Source organism: Panthera pardus, unplaced genomic scaffold, assembly GCF_024362965.1.
Source record: "Panthera pardus isolate Hobbes unplaced genomic scaffold, ASM2436296v1 HiC_scaffold_24, whole genome shotgun sequence".
NCBI classification, from domain to species: domain Eukaryota; kingdom Metazoa; phylum Chordata; class Mammalia; order Carnivora; family Felidae; genus Panthera; species Panthera pardus.
In genome coordinates, this window is record NW_026526810.1 from 66,049,281 (window position 1) to 66,070,691 (window position 21,411).

At 48.9% G+C, this 21,411-nt stretch overlaps 1 protein-coding gene across 1 annotated transcript; it reads right to left on the reverse strand.

Annotated features, from left to right (window-relative positions):
• Positions 1-8,809: 8,809 nt before the first annotated feature.
• Positions 8,810-20,414, reverse strand: AJUBA (ajuba LIM protein). Its single transcript, XM_053889263.1, has 8 exons — positions 17,562-20,414; positions 14,660-14,761; positions 12,904-12,971; positions 12,709-12,771; positions 11,829-11,959; positions 11,694-11,745; positions 10,868-10,936; positions 8,810-10,364 (listed from the first exon to the last, which is right to left on the reverse strand). Exons 1-8 carry the CDS (start codon positions 18,595-18,597, stop codon positions 10,239-10,241), a joined length of 1,647 nt encoding a protein of 548 aa, XP_053745238.1. The 5' UTR covers positions 18,598-20,414; the 3' UTR covers positions 8,810-10,238.
• Between the last annotated feature and the right edge of the window lie 997 nt (positions 20,415-21,411).

Genomic DNA, 21,411 nt, shown 5'->3' on the forward strand with positions numbered 1-21,411 from the left:
ATTCTGCTTTTTGACACCTATATAGACCAGTAAGGACTGCCTGTAAATACTTCAGGGTTTCCATATGCCCTACTTTCAGCCAATGAGGGGTCCCAGCAGGAGGCTGGATGGGAGGGAGGGGACGACTGACTTTCTCACTGGGCTTGACCTGAGGCTGCCTACAGACTTTAACCCAAGATCATTACTTCTGTCAAGGGGGTTCCCCTACCTCTCTCTGTCTTAAACACCACTCACTCCCACCCTCTTTTCAAAGTTGACTGGAACGTAATCATTAAGTGAATTATTTCTAAAATAATATTTGATGCTAAGTAAATTACACCAAGTTTCTCAAATCTCTTGCATCAGAGAAGCTGGTAGTCTGGGATGGTGGGGCAGGAATCTTGGTTAGGTGTGCAGGGTGGTAGAGAGTTTCATATTTTCCTTTAGTACCAACCAGAGAGTTCTACTGGCAATACATAGAGGAATAGTGTGATCCAGTGCAGAAATTTTATATCCCTGGTCATCTTGTCAGCTGCCACCTTTCGTGCTTAATATTAAAGTGCTGTCATTTTCTACGGCTTTTAAAAATCATTTATGCTTCCTCAGCTCTGTGGTGCAGCATCATTAAATATCAGGCATAATGTCCCTAACAAACGACACTTGGAACAAAATAGCAAGCATGCTTTGGTGACTCAGAGCTGATCAGAAATCTACTGAAATTTCATGTCTCGTATTTGTCAAGTTTTATAATCTGGTACTACAAAGCTTTGGCTAAACAGCTCTAAAGGACTTGGGGAATGCAAAGGTGAAGGGTGAAGAGGCCTGTCTTCAGATAGCGTAGAGGGGAACGAGGGGGAGAGCCATGGGAAACCTTGAATTGGCTCAAACCTTCATATGTAATTATCTGTTCCAGCTCTCTCTCTCTCTCTCTCTCTCTCTCTCTGACCTTGGGCTTCAGGTTCCTTATTTGTCACAAGGAGGAAATAACATATTTCTAGCTCCTCCAATCTCGTAGTGTTGATGTAATGATCAAATGAGATAATGGCTGAAAAGTGCTTTGGAAAGACTATCAAAGTGAGGTATTTTAAAATTGACACTTATTGAGCACATATTAAGTGTCTTGAGAGAGACCCATAGATAAATATGACCCAGTCCCTGCCCTGAAATTCATAATCTAGTTGAGAAGATAAGACATGCACACGAAAAGCAAATAATAAATACTAGAAGCAAATAAATACTAAAAGCAAATTATAAATACTAGAGGGGCACCTAGCTGGCTCAGTCAGTAGAGTATGTGACTCTTGATCTCAGGGTTCTAAGTTTGAGTTGGGTGTAGAGATTACTTAAAAATAAAAAATCTTAGGGTTGCCTGGGTGGCTCAGTCAGCTCAGTGTCCAACTCTTGATTTCGGCTCAGGTCATGATCTTAGTTTGTGAGATCGAGCCCCATGTCGGACTCTGTGCTGATAGCATGGAGCCTGCTTGGGATTCTCTCTCTCCCTCCTTCTCTGCTCATGTGAGTACACACTCTCTCAATATAAATAAACTTAAAAAAATGTTTAAAGGTTATAAATACTAGAGAAACTTAAAAGAAGGTACAGAACTCTTTCTGCAGGAATGGATAGTAAGGACTATGAAATCAATCTTATCTTAACTGGGCCTAAAAGGAGAGAAAATTCAGATCATTTAGAATGGAGGAATATCCCAGCAAGCATAGGAAGAGACAGGGAGTCCAAGCTGCTTTCTGGGTTCAAGAGGACACTGGCCCAGCTGAAGTGAAGGACTGTATAGGCAAGTTCTACATAAGACTACATTTAGCCCATAGACCATCTTGGCAATCAAAACTGCAGCAAGGTACTGAAAAAAGATATTACAATTGCACACTGTCTGATGTCCTTGAGCAAGTAAGATTTGCAAGAGAGTCCCTAGAATTCATTGTCTTTCTCTCTCCCTCTCCCTCCCTCCCTCCTTTTTTACTCCCAAATTAAAACAAACAAACAAAAAACCACTCACACAGGGGCATCTAGCTGGCTCAGTCAGAAGAGCACGGGACTCTCGATCTCAGGGTTGTGAGTGAGTTTGAGCCCCATGTTGAGTGCAGAGATTACTAAATAAATAAATAAATGAATAAGAACTAAAAACAGGGGCTCCTAGGTGGCTCAGTCGATTGAGCATCCAACTCTTGATTTCTGCTCAGGTCATGATCCCAGGGTCATGAGATTGAGTCCTGCGTTGGGCTCCTCCCTGAGTGTGGAGCCTGCTTGAGATTCTCCCTCTGCTCCTCATCCCTGCTCATGTGTGCTCTTTTCTCTCTGTCTCTCTCTGTCTCTCTCAAAAATAAAAATAAAAAACAACAACAACAAAAATACACACAAAAACAGTTTTATTTATGGGGCCTTGGGTGGCTCAGCCAGTTAACCATCCAAGTCTTGGTTTCAGCTCAGGTCATGATCACAGGGTTTTGTGGGTTCGAGCCCCATGTCAGGCTCCACAATGACAGTGCAGAGCCTGCTTGGGATTCTCTGCCTCCTTCTCTCTCTCTGTCCCTCCTCCACTTGCGCTCTCTCTCTCTCAAAAATAAATAAACTTTAAAAAAAGTTTTATTTAGGTATTTTGACATACAATATTTAACATGTACAATTCATTAAGTTTCAACCTTAACTATACATATGTGCTATCACCATAATCAATCAAGAGAGTGAACATATGCATCACCCTCTAAATGTTTACTTGTGCCCCTTTGTAATTCTTTCTGGCCCCTCCCAACCACTGATCTGCTGTCACTATAGATTAGTTTGCACTTTCTAGAATTTTATATAAATGGCATAAAATAAAGATGTACTTTTTGTCTGGCTTCTTTCACTCAGCATAATTTTGCAATTCATAAATGTACTAGTATCAATAGTCCATTTTTTTAGTCTGTGTCTATTGTTGAGAAGTGGCATGAAATCCACTTTAAAACCTTCATTTGTTTGGGTTTGTATTTAAGGAGGTGCTTCCTCCATGATCCTAAGGTACCTATCTCAGTGCTTGGCATATGGAGCGATTATTTGTTGAAAGAATGAATTTTCACCACCCCACAATGTTAATTCCTTATATAGTTTTGTTTGTTCCATGGAACGCTTGACCTTTATAGGCCTGTCTCTTCATCAGTGTTGTTCATCTCACATTCTGCTATGCCATATGCAAAATACAATCACTCACTTCTTAAATGTTCTTTAATGATAAAGCCAAGAACATGCTCAAGTATTCCTGAGCTAGATTCTTGCAAGGAATGGGAGGGGGGGGGGGGGAGCGTGTAGAAAGATAAATTAGGCATAACTCCTGCCCACAATCTAGCTCTACTTTCTTGGAGACATTGCTCTTGATCTAGTATTCAAAAAATATTAATGTGTATGTTTTGAACTTGATGTTAAATGTAAATGGGAGCCTGAGAAAAAGTTTACTTAACCTTTCAGACTTGGACATTCCTTGGCTGCATTGTTTAGAATTACAGAGAAGAATGGAGATTTGCTGAGAACATTGTAAGAACTCTGCCTCCCACACTCTAGCCAGGAAACAAAATGGCACTGCAAAGATAGAGTATTTAGTACACATTCTATTTATCAAACCAATGGAAACTTTTGAGTAGAATACGTTTTCACATGGAAAATTTGGGCTTCAATAATCAGATTTCAAAGCTAGGATATTAAAATCGCCATTGGAGTGTGGAACTACACTTAACTGAGCAATTGTTTAGAAAAATTAAAAAAAAAATGAACCATACTACTTTGAAAGTATCTGAATATGAGTAGCAAGAATATATTTGTATTATGGACCCAGAAACCAGTTTCAGGAATAAAATTTACAGGCAGTCAAGAGGTTTTCAAATTATTTTCAAGGGTGTTCACTGGAAAATGAAGGTATTCAGAGACACAACTATTGATGATTAAGCTAGGAAATTCCATGCCCATTGTGAGTACATGATTTAAGGAGAAAACAAGTGGATAAAGAAAATACGTAATCAACCTATGACATCGAATGGCAATTTTGGAACAAATGTTCATAATGTGCCATTTTTCAATTGCTTAACCATTCCAAGGGGGATTTCAAACCCAGCTCCCTTGTGGCTTCAAGGGTTGCCTGTCTGTTCATGGAAACGTTTGTTATACAAACTGAAATGAGCCTGGTCTTACTGAGACACCATTGTGAACTAGTATATAAATAAGGCCTGATAGGACATTTTGGATCTCAAAGAAAAGCTGAGAAATTTGGCTCAAAAATGGGACAGATTGAAACAATTTTTACCAAAGGAATATGAGACAGTAAAGGAAATTGATTCAGAAGAAGACCAGTATCATTTTGAAAAGCTAGACATGAGGCACAACGTGTGCAGTTCTTGTTATAAGGATTGAGTGTGCTGTTGTAATGAGAAAACATGTGCCAGGCTGATAAAAGTATTTCCCTGGATTTTAAACTGATGATGACACTGTCTTACACTGAGTTGCATACGAAAGAGATTTTCTCCTTTAAAAACTGTATCAGAACAGTGGGAGAAACAGACCAACCAAAGGGCATTTGGAGTTTCATGGTTGGGAAGACCATACATTGTAAATTTTGAAATGCCCCCTAAGATTAAGGTGTAATGGCAAAAAAAAAGCAAAACCTTGAGGAAGTTAGCAATTTAGTATACTTTCCAAATTCCATTTGCCAAAGAGAAATTTTGCTAAACTAATTTACAGTATGCAACCATGGTAGCTAAGTAGATTAATTATTACATCATTACATCTGGGTTTCACATGACTGGGTTGCCTTATAAAAAACAAAAACAAACACAAACAAACAAACAAACCAGGCACAGGTAATTCTGGAACAGATGCTTTTCTCGGGCAGCATTTCAAAACTAATTTGTTGATACCTTCAACAATTAATAATGGGAGGGTCTATGGATGGGGAGGAGCCCATCAGGATCACCCAGCTAGAGGGTTACTGACTCAAATAGAGGGTCTACAGGAGCCAGGCAGTAAGCAGTGTGAAGCACACAGAGTGGTAAGAACTGTGACAAATGAAGGAGAGAATATACCCTATAAAGGAGCAGCTATCACTCGGTTCCAACTAATTGTTGCCTTGTGAGACTGGAAGGCCAGGGGTGACAGATCTTCTGATTATTCAGAAAAACCTTAGAAACCCCTCTCTTCACATACAATCTATGGATTTTTATGTGAAATCTCCTTAATTATAAAAGTTGGCAACTAGTTATTTTATTCATAACAGCTTTTTACTACTACAGAGGCAGTACAAGTGCACTGTATAAAAATAGAAAACATAGGCCAACAACACAAAAACATACTCTCACCACTCAGAGATCACCACTGTCAACACCTTCATGCATATCCTTTCAGATCTTTTTTTTTTTTAAACATATAGACACTTTGAAAACAAAATATGAATACCCTGTACTGGTTTTGTGACTGGCATTTTTGTTAATGATTTTGACCTTTCCGGCTCAGTAAATTTTCACCTCATCTAATCCCCTGTCCATATAAAAAATTTCCCAGTTGACTCCAAATATCTTTTATAGCAATTTGCTTAAACCAATAGTGAATCCAGGACCATGCGTTGTATTGTTATGAGATAGCTTAAGTCCCTCTAATCTAGCAGTTTTGAAGTTAAAAAAAAAAAAATCATGTGGACTTGCTCAAGAGCGCTGACCCATTGCCCTGCAGATTACCTCACCTCCTAGGTTTGTGGGGTTGCTTCCTCCTGGCATCCTTTACTTTCTCACAGAACTCCCTGCAAACCTCAAGCTACATGTCCTACTTCTCTGGTGGGTGGGGAGCAGCTGGACTCTACACTAGGCTGGGTTATGTATTTGCCTCACACCAGAACCGGTCAACTGGCTGGTGATACTAAGACCCATTTCCAGGAAATGAGTGATGACAAGACCATAAGCTTGGTTACTTGGCACTATATCATATATATATATATATATATATATATATATATAATGTCCAGTTGCCCACTTATAGCTTTCAATCTAATTAATATTTTGGCCCGAATCAATTATTTTATTCGGGTTCACAAAATGCTGTTTTTCCAATTCTATCATTCTTTCTACATTTACTAGCTGGCATTTTCCTCTCCTCAATGAAGGTTCAAAATAATATAAAAAATAACTCCCACTCCCAGTGGCCAAAGAATGCATTTGGGGACAGGATTTGTCTATGGGCCACCACATTCTGATCTACAATCGAAGTCCAACAAAGTCTCCCCCCGGTCATCTGTACCCTGCAGCATTAGGTCTTTTGTTTGTAACACTCAATTACTTTGCACTTGGTGACATGTTGCTTGTAATCTTCTCAAGGCATTTTATGTGTGTATTTGTCTCCCTGGCTAGACTGTGACCTCCTCAAGGGCAGGGACTCTCCTGCAGTGTATTTCTTTTGCTTCTTCTAATGTGCTTTTAAAGATACTTTGGCTACTGCTAGTTCAAGTTAGCAAAAAAACCAACCAACCAACCAAAAAACAAAAACATTAGTAAGAACCACAAGTTTTCATTATTGTCTCTTATATTCCCTGGCTTTCCCACTAAAACTTTCCCTAATTATCCATCATAATGAAGGGCTGATCTAATTTACAGTTTACTTGTGCTGTGGGAGTCCCTGCAATGGGGATGAAGGTTCGGGTGGGAGGGAAAAGGGGAAATAAACTCTTTATTAGTCTTCAAAAGTTGGAACCTCATTTTCCAGCTGCATGACCTTAGGTAAGTGCCGTTATCCCTCCATTTCTATTTCTTCATTTGGTAAAACGAGGTCACAGAGTTCCAAAATCACACCCTGCTTGGCTCTAACCCTCCCTCTAGGATACAAGCCTAACCTACACCTTTCAGCAGATGTTCCTGGTAACCTGTGTCTCCCTGCTTGGATTGCTCCTTGGCTCCCTTCACAAGGGGCAGTGCTAGCCTTTCTAAGCATAGGTGGACAGAATCTGCCTCTAACTACTCTCCGAACACGTTAGACTGCTCTAATCCATATGTCCCAGTGACAGTTTGCTCTTGTTTCCAAGGTCAAACCTCAGTCCTTCACAACCAGGGCCAAGTGTGGATATTCCAAGGTCTCTACACCAGTAACGGGCAGCAAGGCAGAGGCCGTCTTAGGTTCTCCTTTGCTGTGAGGGAGAATGGAGAGGACGGAGATTGTCTTTGTTGTGGAACCCTCTAACATTAGGGCTCCAAATGACCTGGCTCGGGTCTGGATTCTTCTAAAGCAACAAAATGCTTTTGCTCACTGGTTTTTCCAATCCTTTTGTCTCAATCCTATCAGTCTCCTTTCTCTCTCATTATCCCTCTTGTTATATGTACAATCTCAAGGACCTTATCCAGCTGGCTTTATGTGCCTAGAAATAGCTTTCTCTACTTCCTCAACTGAGGACAGTCTCCGGCCTGATTGCAAATGGAATCTTACCAATTCCCTGGCCTAGGAAAGGGGGAAGGGAGAAACAGGTCTTGAAGGAGTGAGGCAGAGGGAGAACCACCACCAGCCATATTCTTCATAAACCAAACCACATTCAGGCCTGTAGTGAACGGAGCTTACCAGAGCAAACAGCCAGTCTGCTGTGAAAGCCTGACCCCCGTACTGTGACTCTCATCTAGAGACACCAAAAAGATCCAAGACTCTCCCATTTCCCCCTTGCCCATCTCAGGCCTAGTGGCTATTGATGAAAACCAGGCAGTAAGCTGGCCAAACAAGGTCTACCTGTTCCTGGGTCCTTTGCAGCACCCACGAATCTATTAGCTGTAAATATTAAATAGAATGGGTCAGGTAGAGCTGTCTCCTGGGAAACAGGAAGAAGGGGTCTTGCAATGCAGTGAACACTTGGGAGCCTGCCAGTGACAACGTGAGGTGGCTGGGGCTGATCTTCTGCCACAGCCTGCCTTCCCTGGGCCTGTCCTCATCAGCTGTTAGCACTTGTCTTTTCTCAGGATGGAGGAAGGGAGTAGCCCCAGTGGCAAGAACAGAGTCCTGGGGAGCCTTGGGGCTGGCACAGAGGAGCACAGACCCAGAAAGGAATCAGCCAGTAAGATGGAGGCTGAAATCAGAGTAAGAAACCAAAGGTCAGAGTGGACACGACCTCCAAGAGTCAAAGAAGGGATGGGTGTAAAGGTATACATGCTTGTCTGGATTTCCCAGGCCTGGAGCAGCCTGGTGAGAAAATTGCCCAGTCAGCGTCATTGTATTCACTTATTTAATAATAATAATTCAGAAGAAGCAATCCCAGCTGTAGATCAAGTAACCTATCAGAACATTTATCCCTCCAAAAAAAGTGCATCCCCTCTGCAGTCAGGGGTATGAATGTGAGCTCTTACTCCCCCTCACACCCTCATGCACAGGCCTCTCCTCTGCAACCCCAGCTTGGCTGGCATGGTCACCTTAGAATAACCCCTAAACGCGGAACTTCTGTTCTTAGGAGTAACCATTTCTAGTATGAAACTCTAAGTGACAGGGAATGAAGACTAAGGATTAAAGATTATCAGATTAATTTGCCGAAAACCAATTCACCTACAGACAATTAGTCTAAAATAAATATTTATCAAATCTGCAGCATTTCAAAAGGATTTAGCAGATTTACCCTTTCACTTTTTATTGTTGTTGTCCACATAACCTTTAATTGTTAGTCAACTGAACATGCCACATGCCTGCTCATTTGTTTAGAATATATTGGCATTTTTAACAGCAGGAATGTAGAAGTTAGGCCAAAGCATCAAAATCATATTGAGCTCTATTACATTTTCCAAGGCATCTAATTTGTAAAGGAATATTGAATTAAGAAACACAAAAAAATGATACACAAAATGTCCATACCAATTATATTTATTGCTAGAAACTTTAAACTTTTTAGAAAAGTGTTTGAAAAGTAGATAACATAGGAAAATGTCCATAAAGGTAGGAAGCAATCTCAACATTACAAAGTGCTGCAAATTTGATAAATTTGTTGTTGACAATAATTCAGAAGTACTGTTGGATGAATAGATGTAAATCTTGAAAACACCCAAAACATAACAACGAAACACCTAAATGGCTATAAAAATACCCCAAAGGGACTGAGCTTTTGGCAAACTGGTCATTAAGTAAACTTTGGCAGCTCTTTCTGCCCATGGGTCCTATTCCCGTGCTTTCAATAAAACCACCTTTTTTGCACCCTCCCCGCCCCCCCCAAAACAAGTAAACTTTAAGCATACAAGTCTCCCACGAATTGGCTTTAAGGGAATCTACCTTAGGTAAACCGATTTCAGCCAAACGACTAGAACCAGATCAAAGTGTGTTGCCCCTCTGGCTCCCCAGAACCTCAGAGTTTGGGAGTTGTAGTGGTTATAATCCTAGATTCCTCTGAGAGGTGGCAGGTCTGGAGTGGTGAGTGACTATGAGGGAACTGGATAAGAGTGACCTGAGAAGAAGGGAGTGAGACAGTGTGTCTATGAATGTGCCTATGTGTGTCTACATTGGGCTGGAGGTCTCAGTGCACCTATACCTGGGCATGTGCACGGAGCGCGGTTGGCCTGACACTTCTTACATGTCTCACCTGGCACCTCCACCCCCAAGGACCCACTCATTACTTCCCCAACTGAGGAGAAGAGGAACCAAGTATGGGCACCCACCTAGCCTTCCCAGGCCCACGTGAGTCCCTGAGAAATAGGCAATACAGGCAACAGGCCCACTGAGAGCTGTCCCCCTTCCCAGCAGAGGGGTGAGCAGTGCTCCTAGTCTATAGGGAGAAAGTGGCCAAGAAAAAAACTCATTAATAAGGTCTAGTGTCCATCTCTTCATCCAGATACAAAGACACTGTGGTAAGAACCTGCTGACCCCATACTTGACCCACATGAGGGGTACAAAAGAGTGAGGAGTGCTCATGATGTCCTCTCTTCCTATAATCCAAAGCTGGAACATCACTTGACTTATGCATAATCATAGACTGGAGATACAGACCAGAATCAGACCTTTAGAAAGTACTGGAACTCGCCTGCAGTGTGTGCCTGAGTACACGCTACAGCACAGGCTACACACATGGAAAGAAAGCCAGTCACCCCACCATGGCAATTGGAAGGTTCCTTCTCCACAATCCATTTGGAATGTCATATCTTTGGGTCTCTGGCCCTTGGGGCCTTCCCCAGAGGGCTCTTCTTCCCGGCCTGGGAGTGCGTTCCTTGCCTCGGCTGGCCTCAGAGGGGCCCTCTGGCCAGAGGAATTTGTCAATGGTGGCGAAGGCAGCAGTAGCGACTGCAGTTCAGATATAGTTGGCAGGGGGCTGTCGGGCATTAAGCCGCTGCATGTGACAGCCGTGGCAGAGCAAGTGCCCATCCAGAGGGAAGCAGCAGCAGCCTTCCTCATCACTCAGCTGCATCCGGCAGTCCTAGGGAAGAAGGACATCTAGTTTACCTCAGCCTAGGCACCTCAGACATCTTGGGAGTCTGCCTTGCTCCACACCAGACTCCTAATGACTGGAAGAAAGGAGGTGGGGTTGGAAGGGATAGACTCCCAGAGAAGAAACCTGAGAAAATACCTCAGCGGGACAGCAGGTGTCGCTGCTACAGCAGAAATAATGAGTCAGACTCCCATTTCCAGCAGTTACCAGGAGTCCCTAGTTTAGTCTTGCCTCTGGGGAAGCCAGATTCAGAAAGGACTAAACAACCAAGACCAGAGAGGGTGGCTGGAGGATGAGAGAGAGAGACAGAGAGAGACAGACACACACACACACACACACACACACACACACACACACACACACTGGAGATAGGCCAGAGCACCTTCCTGGTTTCCATGCCTTAGACCTCTCCTGCAGGCAGTTTAGGGACATGCCTCACCCCCCAGCCCCATTCCCATTCTCCTCCAGAAGCCCTGGCTCCCAACACTCACCTCACAGTGGTAGCACTCAAAGTGATAATCCCGGTCCATGGATATCACCCTCACAATGTCCTCACAGCCCTGAAATGATGCAGACCCCCATGGGAAAAGCTTGGGATGAGCACAGCATGACAACCCCAACTTTACCTTCCCTACTATGGGCCCCTCCCACACCAATGGGAAGATCATACAAAGGCCTCCAGACAGAGCTCTCTGCAATCATCTGCGGCTTTGAGATGGTTTTTGCAGATCCTACCAGAACTTTCCCCCCACCCTTTCTTAGGGTTGCCTCCAGGAGGCATGTCCTCTCATTGTCTTCCCTCTGTCCAGCAGCTCTGGCCTTACCTACTTCTCCCAGCTTTGAGGGAAGCAGAGGGAGGGAAAGGGGGCAGGCAGCATAAGTAAAGTAAACTAAGCTGGGGACAAGGAGATCCAACAGGATCTGATATCTCATTGGCTTTTGGCTTCTCTCCCCAGGCAAATGCTTCGCACACACAGCATAAATCATTGCTGACATCTTCCTACCAGCCCTAAGGATTCTTCCCACCTTTTTTCCAGCCCCTACCTCTGGAATCTGGTGACCCTGACCTCGAAGAAAGTCTCCTCCTCTGGACTGGGAGAGACCAGATGAAGCCTGGGCCCAGTGAGGCTGTCAGACATGTCCAGGCCCGGATGTTAGGGTCAGGGTGGTGACCCTGAGAGCAGAGTCACACGGGAATCTTCGCAGAGTACATTCCTCAGCGCCACCGCCTCCCGCGGGAAGCCAGGCCCTATGTCCCATCCCCTTCCCAGGGGCAGCGGCACTGGCTGCCCCGCAGGAGAACCCAAACATACTGACCTCTGAGGGGAGGATGGGTTGGCCGCAGGCCGCACACTTAGGAGCATAATTTCTGAAAAAGAGAGACAGAGATGAATTAAGGTTGGAGAATCCCTGAGCCCAGTTCCACACCATACCCCAAGGGGGTAGACTCACTTGTGGTAGTCAGTGACGCAGTACACCTGGTTGGAGAAGTCCACTGTGAAGGGGATGCCATCCAGGCACTTGTTGCAAACGATGCATCTGAAGCAGCCTGGGTGATAGGACTTTCCCATGGCCTGTAGGATCTGGCTCATGGAGTGGGAGGAAAATCAGTCTCCCTCCGATCTTGGCTCTCCCGTTACCCAGCTACCCATGGCCCTTCCTGCTGCCCCCCAACCCCATCCAACCCCCTGCTATCCTCCCAGAACAATGCTACGTAATCTGAGGGAAGCCAGGACTCTTAAAACAGAGGCAGAAACCTTGAACAAGTTCTTAGCATCCAGGCCAGTGGTTCTCATCCGGGGCTACATATTAGGATCACCCAGGGAGCTTAAAATACCCATCAATGCCTGGGTCCTATCCCAAAAGTATCCATCTCAGTCTCTGATGAAGACCCAGGCACTGGTATTTTCTTTACTTCTTCCCAGGTGATCTGCTAGGCTGCTAGAGTTGAGGACCTCTGATCTAATCCTATCCCTCCTTCCTAAATTAAAAAAGAACAACTCAGTTCTAACTGATCCCAGTCAGTAGCAGGAAGGACATTAAGACCCAGCATCCCACACCCCTTGCTCAGGTGGAGGGCCTGGCTGTGCCTGCAGAATTAGGTAAAGACTAGGTTATAGAAGCCTGGGGTGGCAGGATTAGGGGTCCAGACTTGACCCCACAGGCAGAGGGACACCACTGTAAACAGTTGCTCTGGGGAAGAATGAGATGAAAGTGATTCATGTGGTGATACGGTTCCTCCCTCCACCTTTCTCAGTACCACCTATCCCCTGGCTCTACCCCTCGGCCCCTCAGGCTCATAGAGAGTCTCAGATGAAGACACTTTGCTTACCTTCTCCAAAATCAAGTGACCACAGACACAGCACTTCTCAGCTGCCTCCTGAAACCCTGAAAACTACAGAGAAAGAAAAGACCAAGGGAGGGTGTTACAAGTAGAGAATGACCTGATGGTTGGAACCCCAATGGACCACCAAGAAGGGAATCCACTGTGGGAGCCAAGTCCAGGCCCAGGGGACCCCTCACTCACCAGATAATCTTCCTCACAGTACACGGAGCCATTGACGCTATAGAAAGCTTTGCAGCGCAAAGTTCGCCCTGGAAGCAGAAGACAAAGGACTGGAGGCCATCCCGGGGTCCAGGTACAGGGTTTCCCTGCCCCAGGGTCACTCCTCTCCAATGTCACATTATGTGTTTAAGTCTGGACTTTAGTGCCTATGCTCCTAACTGCTGTTTGTCCTCCCTCCCTACACAAAAGTCCCATCTGATGCAATTCCAATTTGCTTTGGTCTCATTCCTGCCAGCTTCCCCTCTCCTCTGCTCACTGCTTCTCCACTTCCTGCCTCCTCAACAGTTTTCTAGTTTCCTGGCCTCCCTAAACAAGTACATTCCCCACCAGTGCACGTGGAGCCACCAGGGAAAGCAAAGCCAACCACAGGCTGGGGCACAAGGTAAAGGAACTCTGAACAAGGTGCTGGACGATGCCCACAGAGGTGGTCACACTGTCACAGGCCTCGCCCTCTGAGACTTTTCAACCTAGAGGCCTCTTTGTGGACAGCCATCTTGCTCTCCCAGCCCTGTCTGTCTTTTTCCAGGGACAGGCTCGGCAGGTCAGGACATACTGGCGTTACTGCTGGGGACAAAGTGCTTTGCTTGGGAGCAAAGTCAGTTCCCTTTCCCGCTGTACTGAACTGCTACCCCAAGCTTAGAGGAACCCAGGGAATCCAGGATCTTCTGTGAGCAGACAAAACATGTGATCAATACTTAGGAACTGCTCCAGGGTGTCTAACTTGTCAGAGAGGGGGTAGGAGTGAGACCTAGGATGGAGAATGGGCAAGTTGGCCACTTCCTCTGCCCTCTTTTGATCACAATCTCCACTTCCACCTCTGTCCAGTGGTTTAGAAAAGCTGACTTAGAAACTCATGAGACACAGCAGGGGTAGAAAGAAGGAAAGAGACATACCCAGGAAAGGCCCTACAAACAGGACAGACAGATAGATGAACCTAAGAGAACCAGGCAGAGGTGGGGGGGGGTGAGGATTGGGGTGGAAGGAGAGAAAAGCTGAGTGCTGGAGTCAGACAGGCAGAGATAGGAGATTAAAGGTTTAGCAAAGGAATCAAGAGTGGGCAAGCAGTGGGGAGGGGTAATGAGGGAGGTGAGGGAAGGGCCGGGGAGTTAAGGCCACTGGGAGCACCCCCCCCTCCCAGGCGGGCCTCCTGAGCTAACAGCAGCAGCAGCAGCGGGCATTCCTGGAGCGTGATGTCATCAGCTTGGCATGGCCCTGTGGCCTGCACTCCAGCGAGGTGGCTGAACTCTGACCAGCCAAGAGAAAACCCCTCTCTCCGCCCCCCATGGCTCCCAACTTCCCCAGCCCACCCCCACCCTTCCCACATTCCAGTCTTTCACTGTCGCCCCAGGCAACTCAGACTGCCCAGGACCAAACCCCACCAAGGAGAGGCTGAGGCCGGGCTGGAGTCCAGGCTGGGCAAGCAAGGAGGCAGAAGAAAGAGGGAGGAACACAGGGGAGGAAAGAGGCTGAATGGAGGAAGGGAGGACTCACTCCAGAAAGCAGACCCAATATGGGGACTAGAGAGTCAGGTAAAGCACAGAGAAGGAAAGGCGGGGCAGCAATGGACACCCAGACATATGGTGGGCACCTGACAGCTGCTGTGTGAGCAAGTGAAGAGGCAAAAGCTCTGCTTTCCCTAGGCACTTGTGAGTGTGGATGCATGTGGGGAGTGCTTGAGGCCCCAGCCCCTGCGGGAAGGCCTAGGGGACACACTCACCACAGGAGCAGCAGACAAAGCACTGGGTGTGGTAGAGGCTGTCCAGGGCCTGGCAGGCGTTGCTCTGCCCATAGATGCCTTTGTTGCACTTGATACAGGTGCCTGAGGGGAGAGAAGAGGTTGTTAGCATCACACCCTATGCCCTCAGCTCAAAACCAGAGAGATTCGGGATCTTTCCTCACTATTCTTTCCTAATTGTGCCAGAGGACCAGTGGTCTCAGCCTCCCTTTGATGGGCTCCCTCCTGGGAAGAGAGGATAACGAGAAATGGGATGCAAAAAGGTCTTGGCTGAGCAGACCCATTCTTGTTTACGTGATTAATCAACAGATATTTTCTGAGCATCTAGTTTGTGCCTACGAAAAACATCATGTCCAAAACTGTGGAAGATTGGAAAAGGTCAAAGATATGGTCCTTGGCCTTCAAATAAATGCTTACGTTCTGTCAGGAAGAAAAGACTAATAGGCTAGGATATGACCCCTGTTGCACTGTGTGGGACAAGGAGTCAGATATGCCAGTCCATAATGTCTCAGCAGTGGACTCCTAGAGAAAGTAGGCCAGGTCCAGAAAGCCTCTCTGGGACCTCAGTTTCCCCATCTGTAAAATGAGCTGCTATTCAGCTACAGAATGACTTCTTACTGCTCCACACCTCCAGGCTTTCAAGGATGAAAAGAAGGATATGGCTCAGCAGAGGGCCCTGTGCAGAGGGGACCATGTGAGCATGACTCCTGTGGGGAGGTGGCTGCTAAGAATGTAGGGTGTGTTCCAGGGACTGGAAGTTGCATAGGAAGGTGGGGGAAGGGTGACAGAATCCCTAATGTCTCCCAGACATCGATCTTGGGAGGAATAGAGCTAAACTGCTCTTCTCTGACACCCCTCCCCCTAAAACACATACACCTGGCTCTGGCACCCACCTTTCTTGGGTGTGTTCTTCCCTCCCTCCACTCCCCAATTCCAGGCCCATGAGTGAGGGCTAGGGCCTGTCTTTGGGGAGCAGATCCCAACGGGCCCGCCTCACCCCGCCCCACCTCTCCCTCTCGGCACACTGCCATACTCCTTGCCTGTTGGGGCCCATCCCAGTCTTTGCCCAGGGGCTTGGGAGCCCGTGCAGCAGCTGCAGCGATTGATGGGCCCAGGCCTGTCCTGCTCCCACCCTCTGGCAGCTGGGCAAGGCTGTAGCCAAGGAAGAGGGCCCCTAACTAGGGGCCAGAGTAGGAGGGTACAGTCAGGCTGGGGATTCTGTCAGAGGAGGCAACCTGACTCTCAGGAAGAAGAGGCCCCTACCTCTAGGGTCGAAATGCCCATAAGAGTGAACATCTGCTCCAAGATTGCCATGCCAGGGGGGCCCGTCAGAACCATTTCTTTGGGAAGCCTTGAACATTATGGGAAGACTGGCACAAACTGCTCAGGCATGTCCGCCTCACCTCCTCCAACCCAGTATATCCACACTTAGGTTCTTCCTGCCATTTTATTGCACTCTGTCCAAGCTCCTTTCTTCCTTTTAACTCTGATGGCTTAGCCAAAGAGACTTCTTTCCACTCAACAGCCACTTCTCACAGGCCCCCAAAGGAAACTGCTAAAAGGATCCTGTCGCTTTGTCTCCGTTGACCAAACCATTGTCTACTCTACAGCTTTCCTCTCTCAGGATGGGAACACTGAGGGTTGAACCAGGCAGGGCCCTTCCAGACTGCAGCCCTGCTACCTCAACCTCCTCCTCAACCTTCCCTCCTTGGCTGGGTTCCTCTCCCCGGCCGCATTTCTTTCTAACCATAGAGATCTAGAGATCTAGAGCATGGGGTCCAGCGCAGGAACATGGATGGTGAGAAAGGTGAGAAAAGGCCCACAGCCCTCCATTTCTGCTCTTCCTACCATATCAGCATTTCTTCCTGCAGCGAAGTGGTGGTTGTGGGTCTTAGCTAAAAAGATCCTTTAAGACCCCAATATCCCCCGGTAGCTGTGACTTATAATCAATTAAAGCTTCTTAAAGGTGACCGCGTGGGGGAGAGAAACAGCGACCAGGTTTCCTTAACAGCAGCAGGAAAGAACGTGCTACTTCCAGCCTGAATTCTGAGGAGGTTGTGCCCCAAACTGAAGGCCAGGTTATTTCTGGCAGTTAACACAGGGTCGTTAACCAGCTAGGGATGCTGGTGTACGGGTGGTCATGGCTTTTGCCCTGACTTCCGGAAGATAGGGAAAATAGAAGCGGACACCACCAGATCTCCGCTTAAATGCCCACGCACGCAGGCAAGCCAGCAGGACTGGGACGAGCCAGTAGCAGGGTCCCCGCTTTTCCGTCCCGGAACGCCTCACACTCTCTCCGGGTTCCATTTGCCCGACCGCGGCCACGGCTGCGCGCGTGTTAGCAAGCAGCACCCCCGCCCCCCACCGCACTCCACCCTCTGCCCAGCGCCGCGCCGTGCCGCGCGGCCGGCCCCGCCCGCGGGCACCTGGAGCGCCCGGGCAGGAGCCGGCACGCACGCGGCCCGCCCGCCCCGCCCCCCACCCGCGCATTCCCCGAATTCCTGCGGGCGGAGCTTGGGCCGGGGTGGGGGCGCGGCGCGCGGAAGCCTGCAGGGGCACCGCCGCCTAGGGGGGAGCAAGATGGGGGATGCTCTCACTCCCCACTTGGTCCCCTCCCCACGAGGCCTCCTACAGCGAAAAACCGAGGCTCTAAAGCTTGAAGAACTGGAACTCACGAGATCATAATCAGGGGGGTGAATGTAGCATGAATAAGGAGCCCCTGGTCCATTTGAGACCTGGTGGAAAGGGGAAGTCCCTCTTGCCTCTTCTAGCTCCGCGTCTCCGCCTCCGACTTCCCGGCGCCGGCAACTGGGGCCGTCGGGGCAGTGGGGAACCGAATGCTGTGACGGGTCCCGTCCCATCCCTAACCACTTGTCTCACTCACCGAAGTAGTCTTCTCTGGCCTCTGGTTCCCGCATCCGGGCCCGGGAGGCCTCTGGAACGAACGGACCCGGCGGCTCCTCGAGACCCGACGGCTCAATCCCCGAGGGTTCCCCGCGGGTGCCAGCTTCTCGCCCACCCGTGCCCACCGTCAGGCGCAGCAATGCTGTTAGCTCATCCTGGTATCGGGCGCCCGCGGCGCAGTCCCCGTATCCGGTCACCGAGTGTCGTCCGGGTTGCGCCCCGCGTCTCTCCAACGGCCCTGCCGCTCCCACTCCGGCTCCGGCTAGAGCCCCGGGGCTGCCTAGGGCCGGGGGATACGAGTGGCGGCTTTCCTGGCAGCCGAATCCCGACGGCCGGTGAGCGCACAGTCGGTCCAGGGCAGCGTGGAGCTCCGGGTAGGCGGACGGCACCCCTCCAGGGGAATAGCCCGCCGGAGCCCCAGCCAGGGGTGGGCCAAACAGGCATGGCCCGGCGGGCAGGGGGCTGCCGTGGCGCTGGTCGTAGCCCATGCTGATGCCGCTGGTACGATTGCTGCAGGGTCGGCTACCTCCGGCTCCACCGGCCCCCGCCCCGTCCAACAGCAGGCTGCCCCGGGGACTGGACGGCTTGCTGGCATCGCTGGCTGAGCTACTGGCGAAACTGGAGCGGGGGCTTAGAGCTGGGGCCGTGGTCTCCAGCCGAAAGTCGGGGGGCAATGACTGAGGTAGAGGCAAGGCCCGGGTGGGAGGCGGCCCCCCAGGAAAGGAGCCTTCGTAGCGCTGCGCCTCAAAGGAGCCGCGCGGGTTCCGCTCAGCGTCCAGGGGGCCCTGCTCCCGGGCTGGCTCCAACGGCTCATCCCCAGGTCCCCCAGTAGCTCCACGGGGCCCTGATTTCCTAGGTCCCCCCAACCCACTCAGACGCCCCTTGCCCGCCCCGGGGGTCCCATCAGATCCAGACCGGCTAGATTCACCCTTTCTGCGGCCGAACTTGGCGCTGCCGGAGTCCGAGAGTCTTAACTTCTCCAGCAGGCGACTGGCTTTCTCCCCTAACCGCTCCATGCCCTCGGGCCTGGGGCCTCCAGCCCCCTCCCCGCCCGGCACCCTGCAGCGTCTCTGCGGCCGCTTCTCTTTCCCAGCGGCCGGACTCCGGTTCCCCGGGGGCACGGGGTAGGCACACGGGTTTAACGGGCGGCCCGGATGCCCGGCACCGGGAATCCCGCAGCATCCCCCAGCGAGAGGGGCTGCTTCCCCCCGCGCATCAGGGCTTAAGCGGGGCTAGAAGGGCCTACGGCCGCAGCTGTCCCGTCCGCAGGTCTGTCTGTTCACGCGTCCACTCGCCCTGCCGCCCCACTCTCCTCGGCCCCCGCCCCCCTCACTCTCACACTCAGCACAGACCGAACTTCTCTCCCAAACTTTTGTCTGCCTGGCCGGATCTACTTTCCGGGAGGGGCGGAGCGCTGTGTGCAGGAGGAACGGGGGTGTCTGCGCAGGGATCTCTGGTGCGCTGGAGGGGGGAGGGTGGTGCTGGTGGTAACTGGCCCGGAGGTGGAGACCTGCCGACTGGAGGCGAGAGGCGGCCGTGGGGCAGTTTGGGCAGCGCCGCTACATCTCTCAGGAATTGGGACGGGGAAAAGTGGAGGAGGGGGAGGGGAACTCTTTGTTTGCAGTTGGAATGCGCGGAGGGGCACGGTGGAATGTGACGGTCCCGAACGGGGCGACGCGAGGCATGTTCTGCGCAAACATCGTGACTTTGTTCCTACTGTGGGGACTGTGGGAGAGACGGAGAGAGACTGGCACAGAAGTAGTGAGACAGGGAGAGTTCCATAAAGAGGGGGACAGGGAGAAAGAAAGGTGGATACACAAAGAGGCTCAGAGACGCGTATGTGAAGAACCCAGAAGGGCGATGAAACCCATGTAGAGAGGTGGAAGACAGGTAGCGAAAGAAAGGGCGAACCGGAGCAAAGGGGATCGTGGGTGGTACGGAGACCGAAAGATGAACAGACTAAGAAAAAGAAAAATCTATGCATGTCCGGACAGAATGAGAGACCTACGATAATCTGCAATAAAAAGACACCACTTTCTGAACCCAAAGCTCTGCGACGGTAGGGAGAGAAGGAGCTTTAGGGGCTACGTAAAAGGAGTGGGGAAAAGGGTTGGGACTAATCTCTACCTTCAGGGTGGGACAGATACAGGAATAGAGACACCCCCTGGTGTTGGGAAATGAGATTTTTAGCAACTATTTCAGGTGACTGTGGGGATAGAAGGACTGGTTTTAGGGCTAGCGAATGCCTCCCCCTTGGTTGGCCCACAGGAGATTGGTGATAAAGAGTAAGTATTAACTTAGGAAGAAGAAGAGAAATGTCCTTTAGACGAGCTAGCAAGTGAAAATGATCAGGGTGGAAAAGGGAAAGAGGCTTCTAATATGGGCCACACTGGAAGGATCAAGAACAAGGAAAGAAGGAAAGGGAGGGGGGGCTGAAACTGAACATACCTAATTAAATACCAGTCAACTGATTTTGCCCTGACTAGCACATCAGGCGCAAGGGGTGGAGGAGGTAGAATGGAGAAGGAAAATGATTCTTTTGTATTTAGATAGTAGATGAGTATGAAAATTATATGCAAACAAATCATGCATATTATTTTCATTTCAACATTTTGAACACCTTTCATAATCTTAGTGTAGCCTTAGGGAATGGTGAAGCAAAGGAGGTTAATATCTTTGGGGAAATTAATTTGGCACAAACTATTTGGCTTCTTTGTCCTAGCTGCATTGTCTCCCTGACCTCATCTCTCGGGAGAATCAGCCTCTCTGTTTCCCTATCAGGCCTACAGCTCTTCTCTGATCCAGAGGAGAGTTCACTATCAGACCAGAAGCAGGGAACACTGAAAGCGTTAGTAACAGAGGGGAGCTATCAGGTTGCATCCAGAACCTGCTGTGAGCAACATCTTCAGAATTAACCATAAGGCTCTTCCTCCTTTCCTGTCTCCATATGGAGAAGGAAAACCTGGATTCTTCCTTCCTATTACTTACAACCAGAATATCCACAGAGCCTCTCATATTTGGAAGCTTTCCCCGTTTATAGTGAGGATGGGAGACTGAATCTCTTATGAAAAGTTGAGGAGCCTTTTGTGGTGGCAGCAGTGGGCACAGTTGGGATCAAGCACCTGTATTTTCAGGGGATAACAGGAAACAGAGACAAGTGAAGGGGGAGAGGGATGCACTGAGGGCATACTCCGGTAGTGCTCATGACCTCAGGGTAATCACTCTTTTGGAGCCAGGAGCTCCACCAGCCCTGTTCTCCCTTCTCAAGACTTTAATTATGAACTATGTACACAGATGGCTCCTAAATCCGTATCTGTAGCCCAGACATTTTTTTTTTAAGGTAAGCTCTACGCCCAACATGGTGCTCGAACTCATGACTCTGAGATCAAGAATCCCATGCTCCACTGATTAAGTCAGCCAGGTGCCCCTTAGCCCAGACTATCTTAGACTTAAAAACTCAGCTGACTACTATCATCTCCACGTGGTTGTCTCAAAGGCATACAACACCCTCAACTGACTTCACCTTCTCTGCCTCCTGAAATTGGCCCCTCCAGCATCCCAAGTAAATGGCGCCATTAACCACTTAGATGCTTACGCCAGAAACCTGAACGTCAACCTTATGTCCTCCTCCCTCAGCCTTAAGTCCAAGCCCTGTCAATCACCAAGTCCTTTCAGTTCGGCTTCCTAAATCTCTTTCAAATCCCCTCACCATCACTTTCTGTCTAGCCACCATCTCTTCTCTCTTGAACCACTGCAGGACATCCCCCCCTGCCCCCGCCCCGCAAGGCTTTCTCCCTGCAATCCATCTTATCCCCAGGGCAAGTGATTCT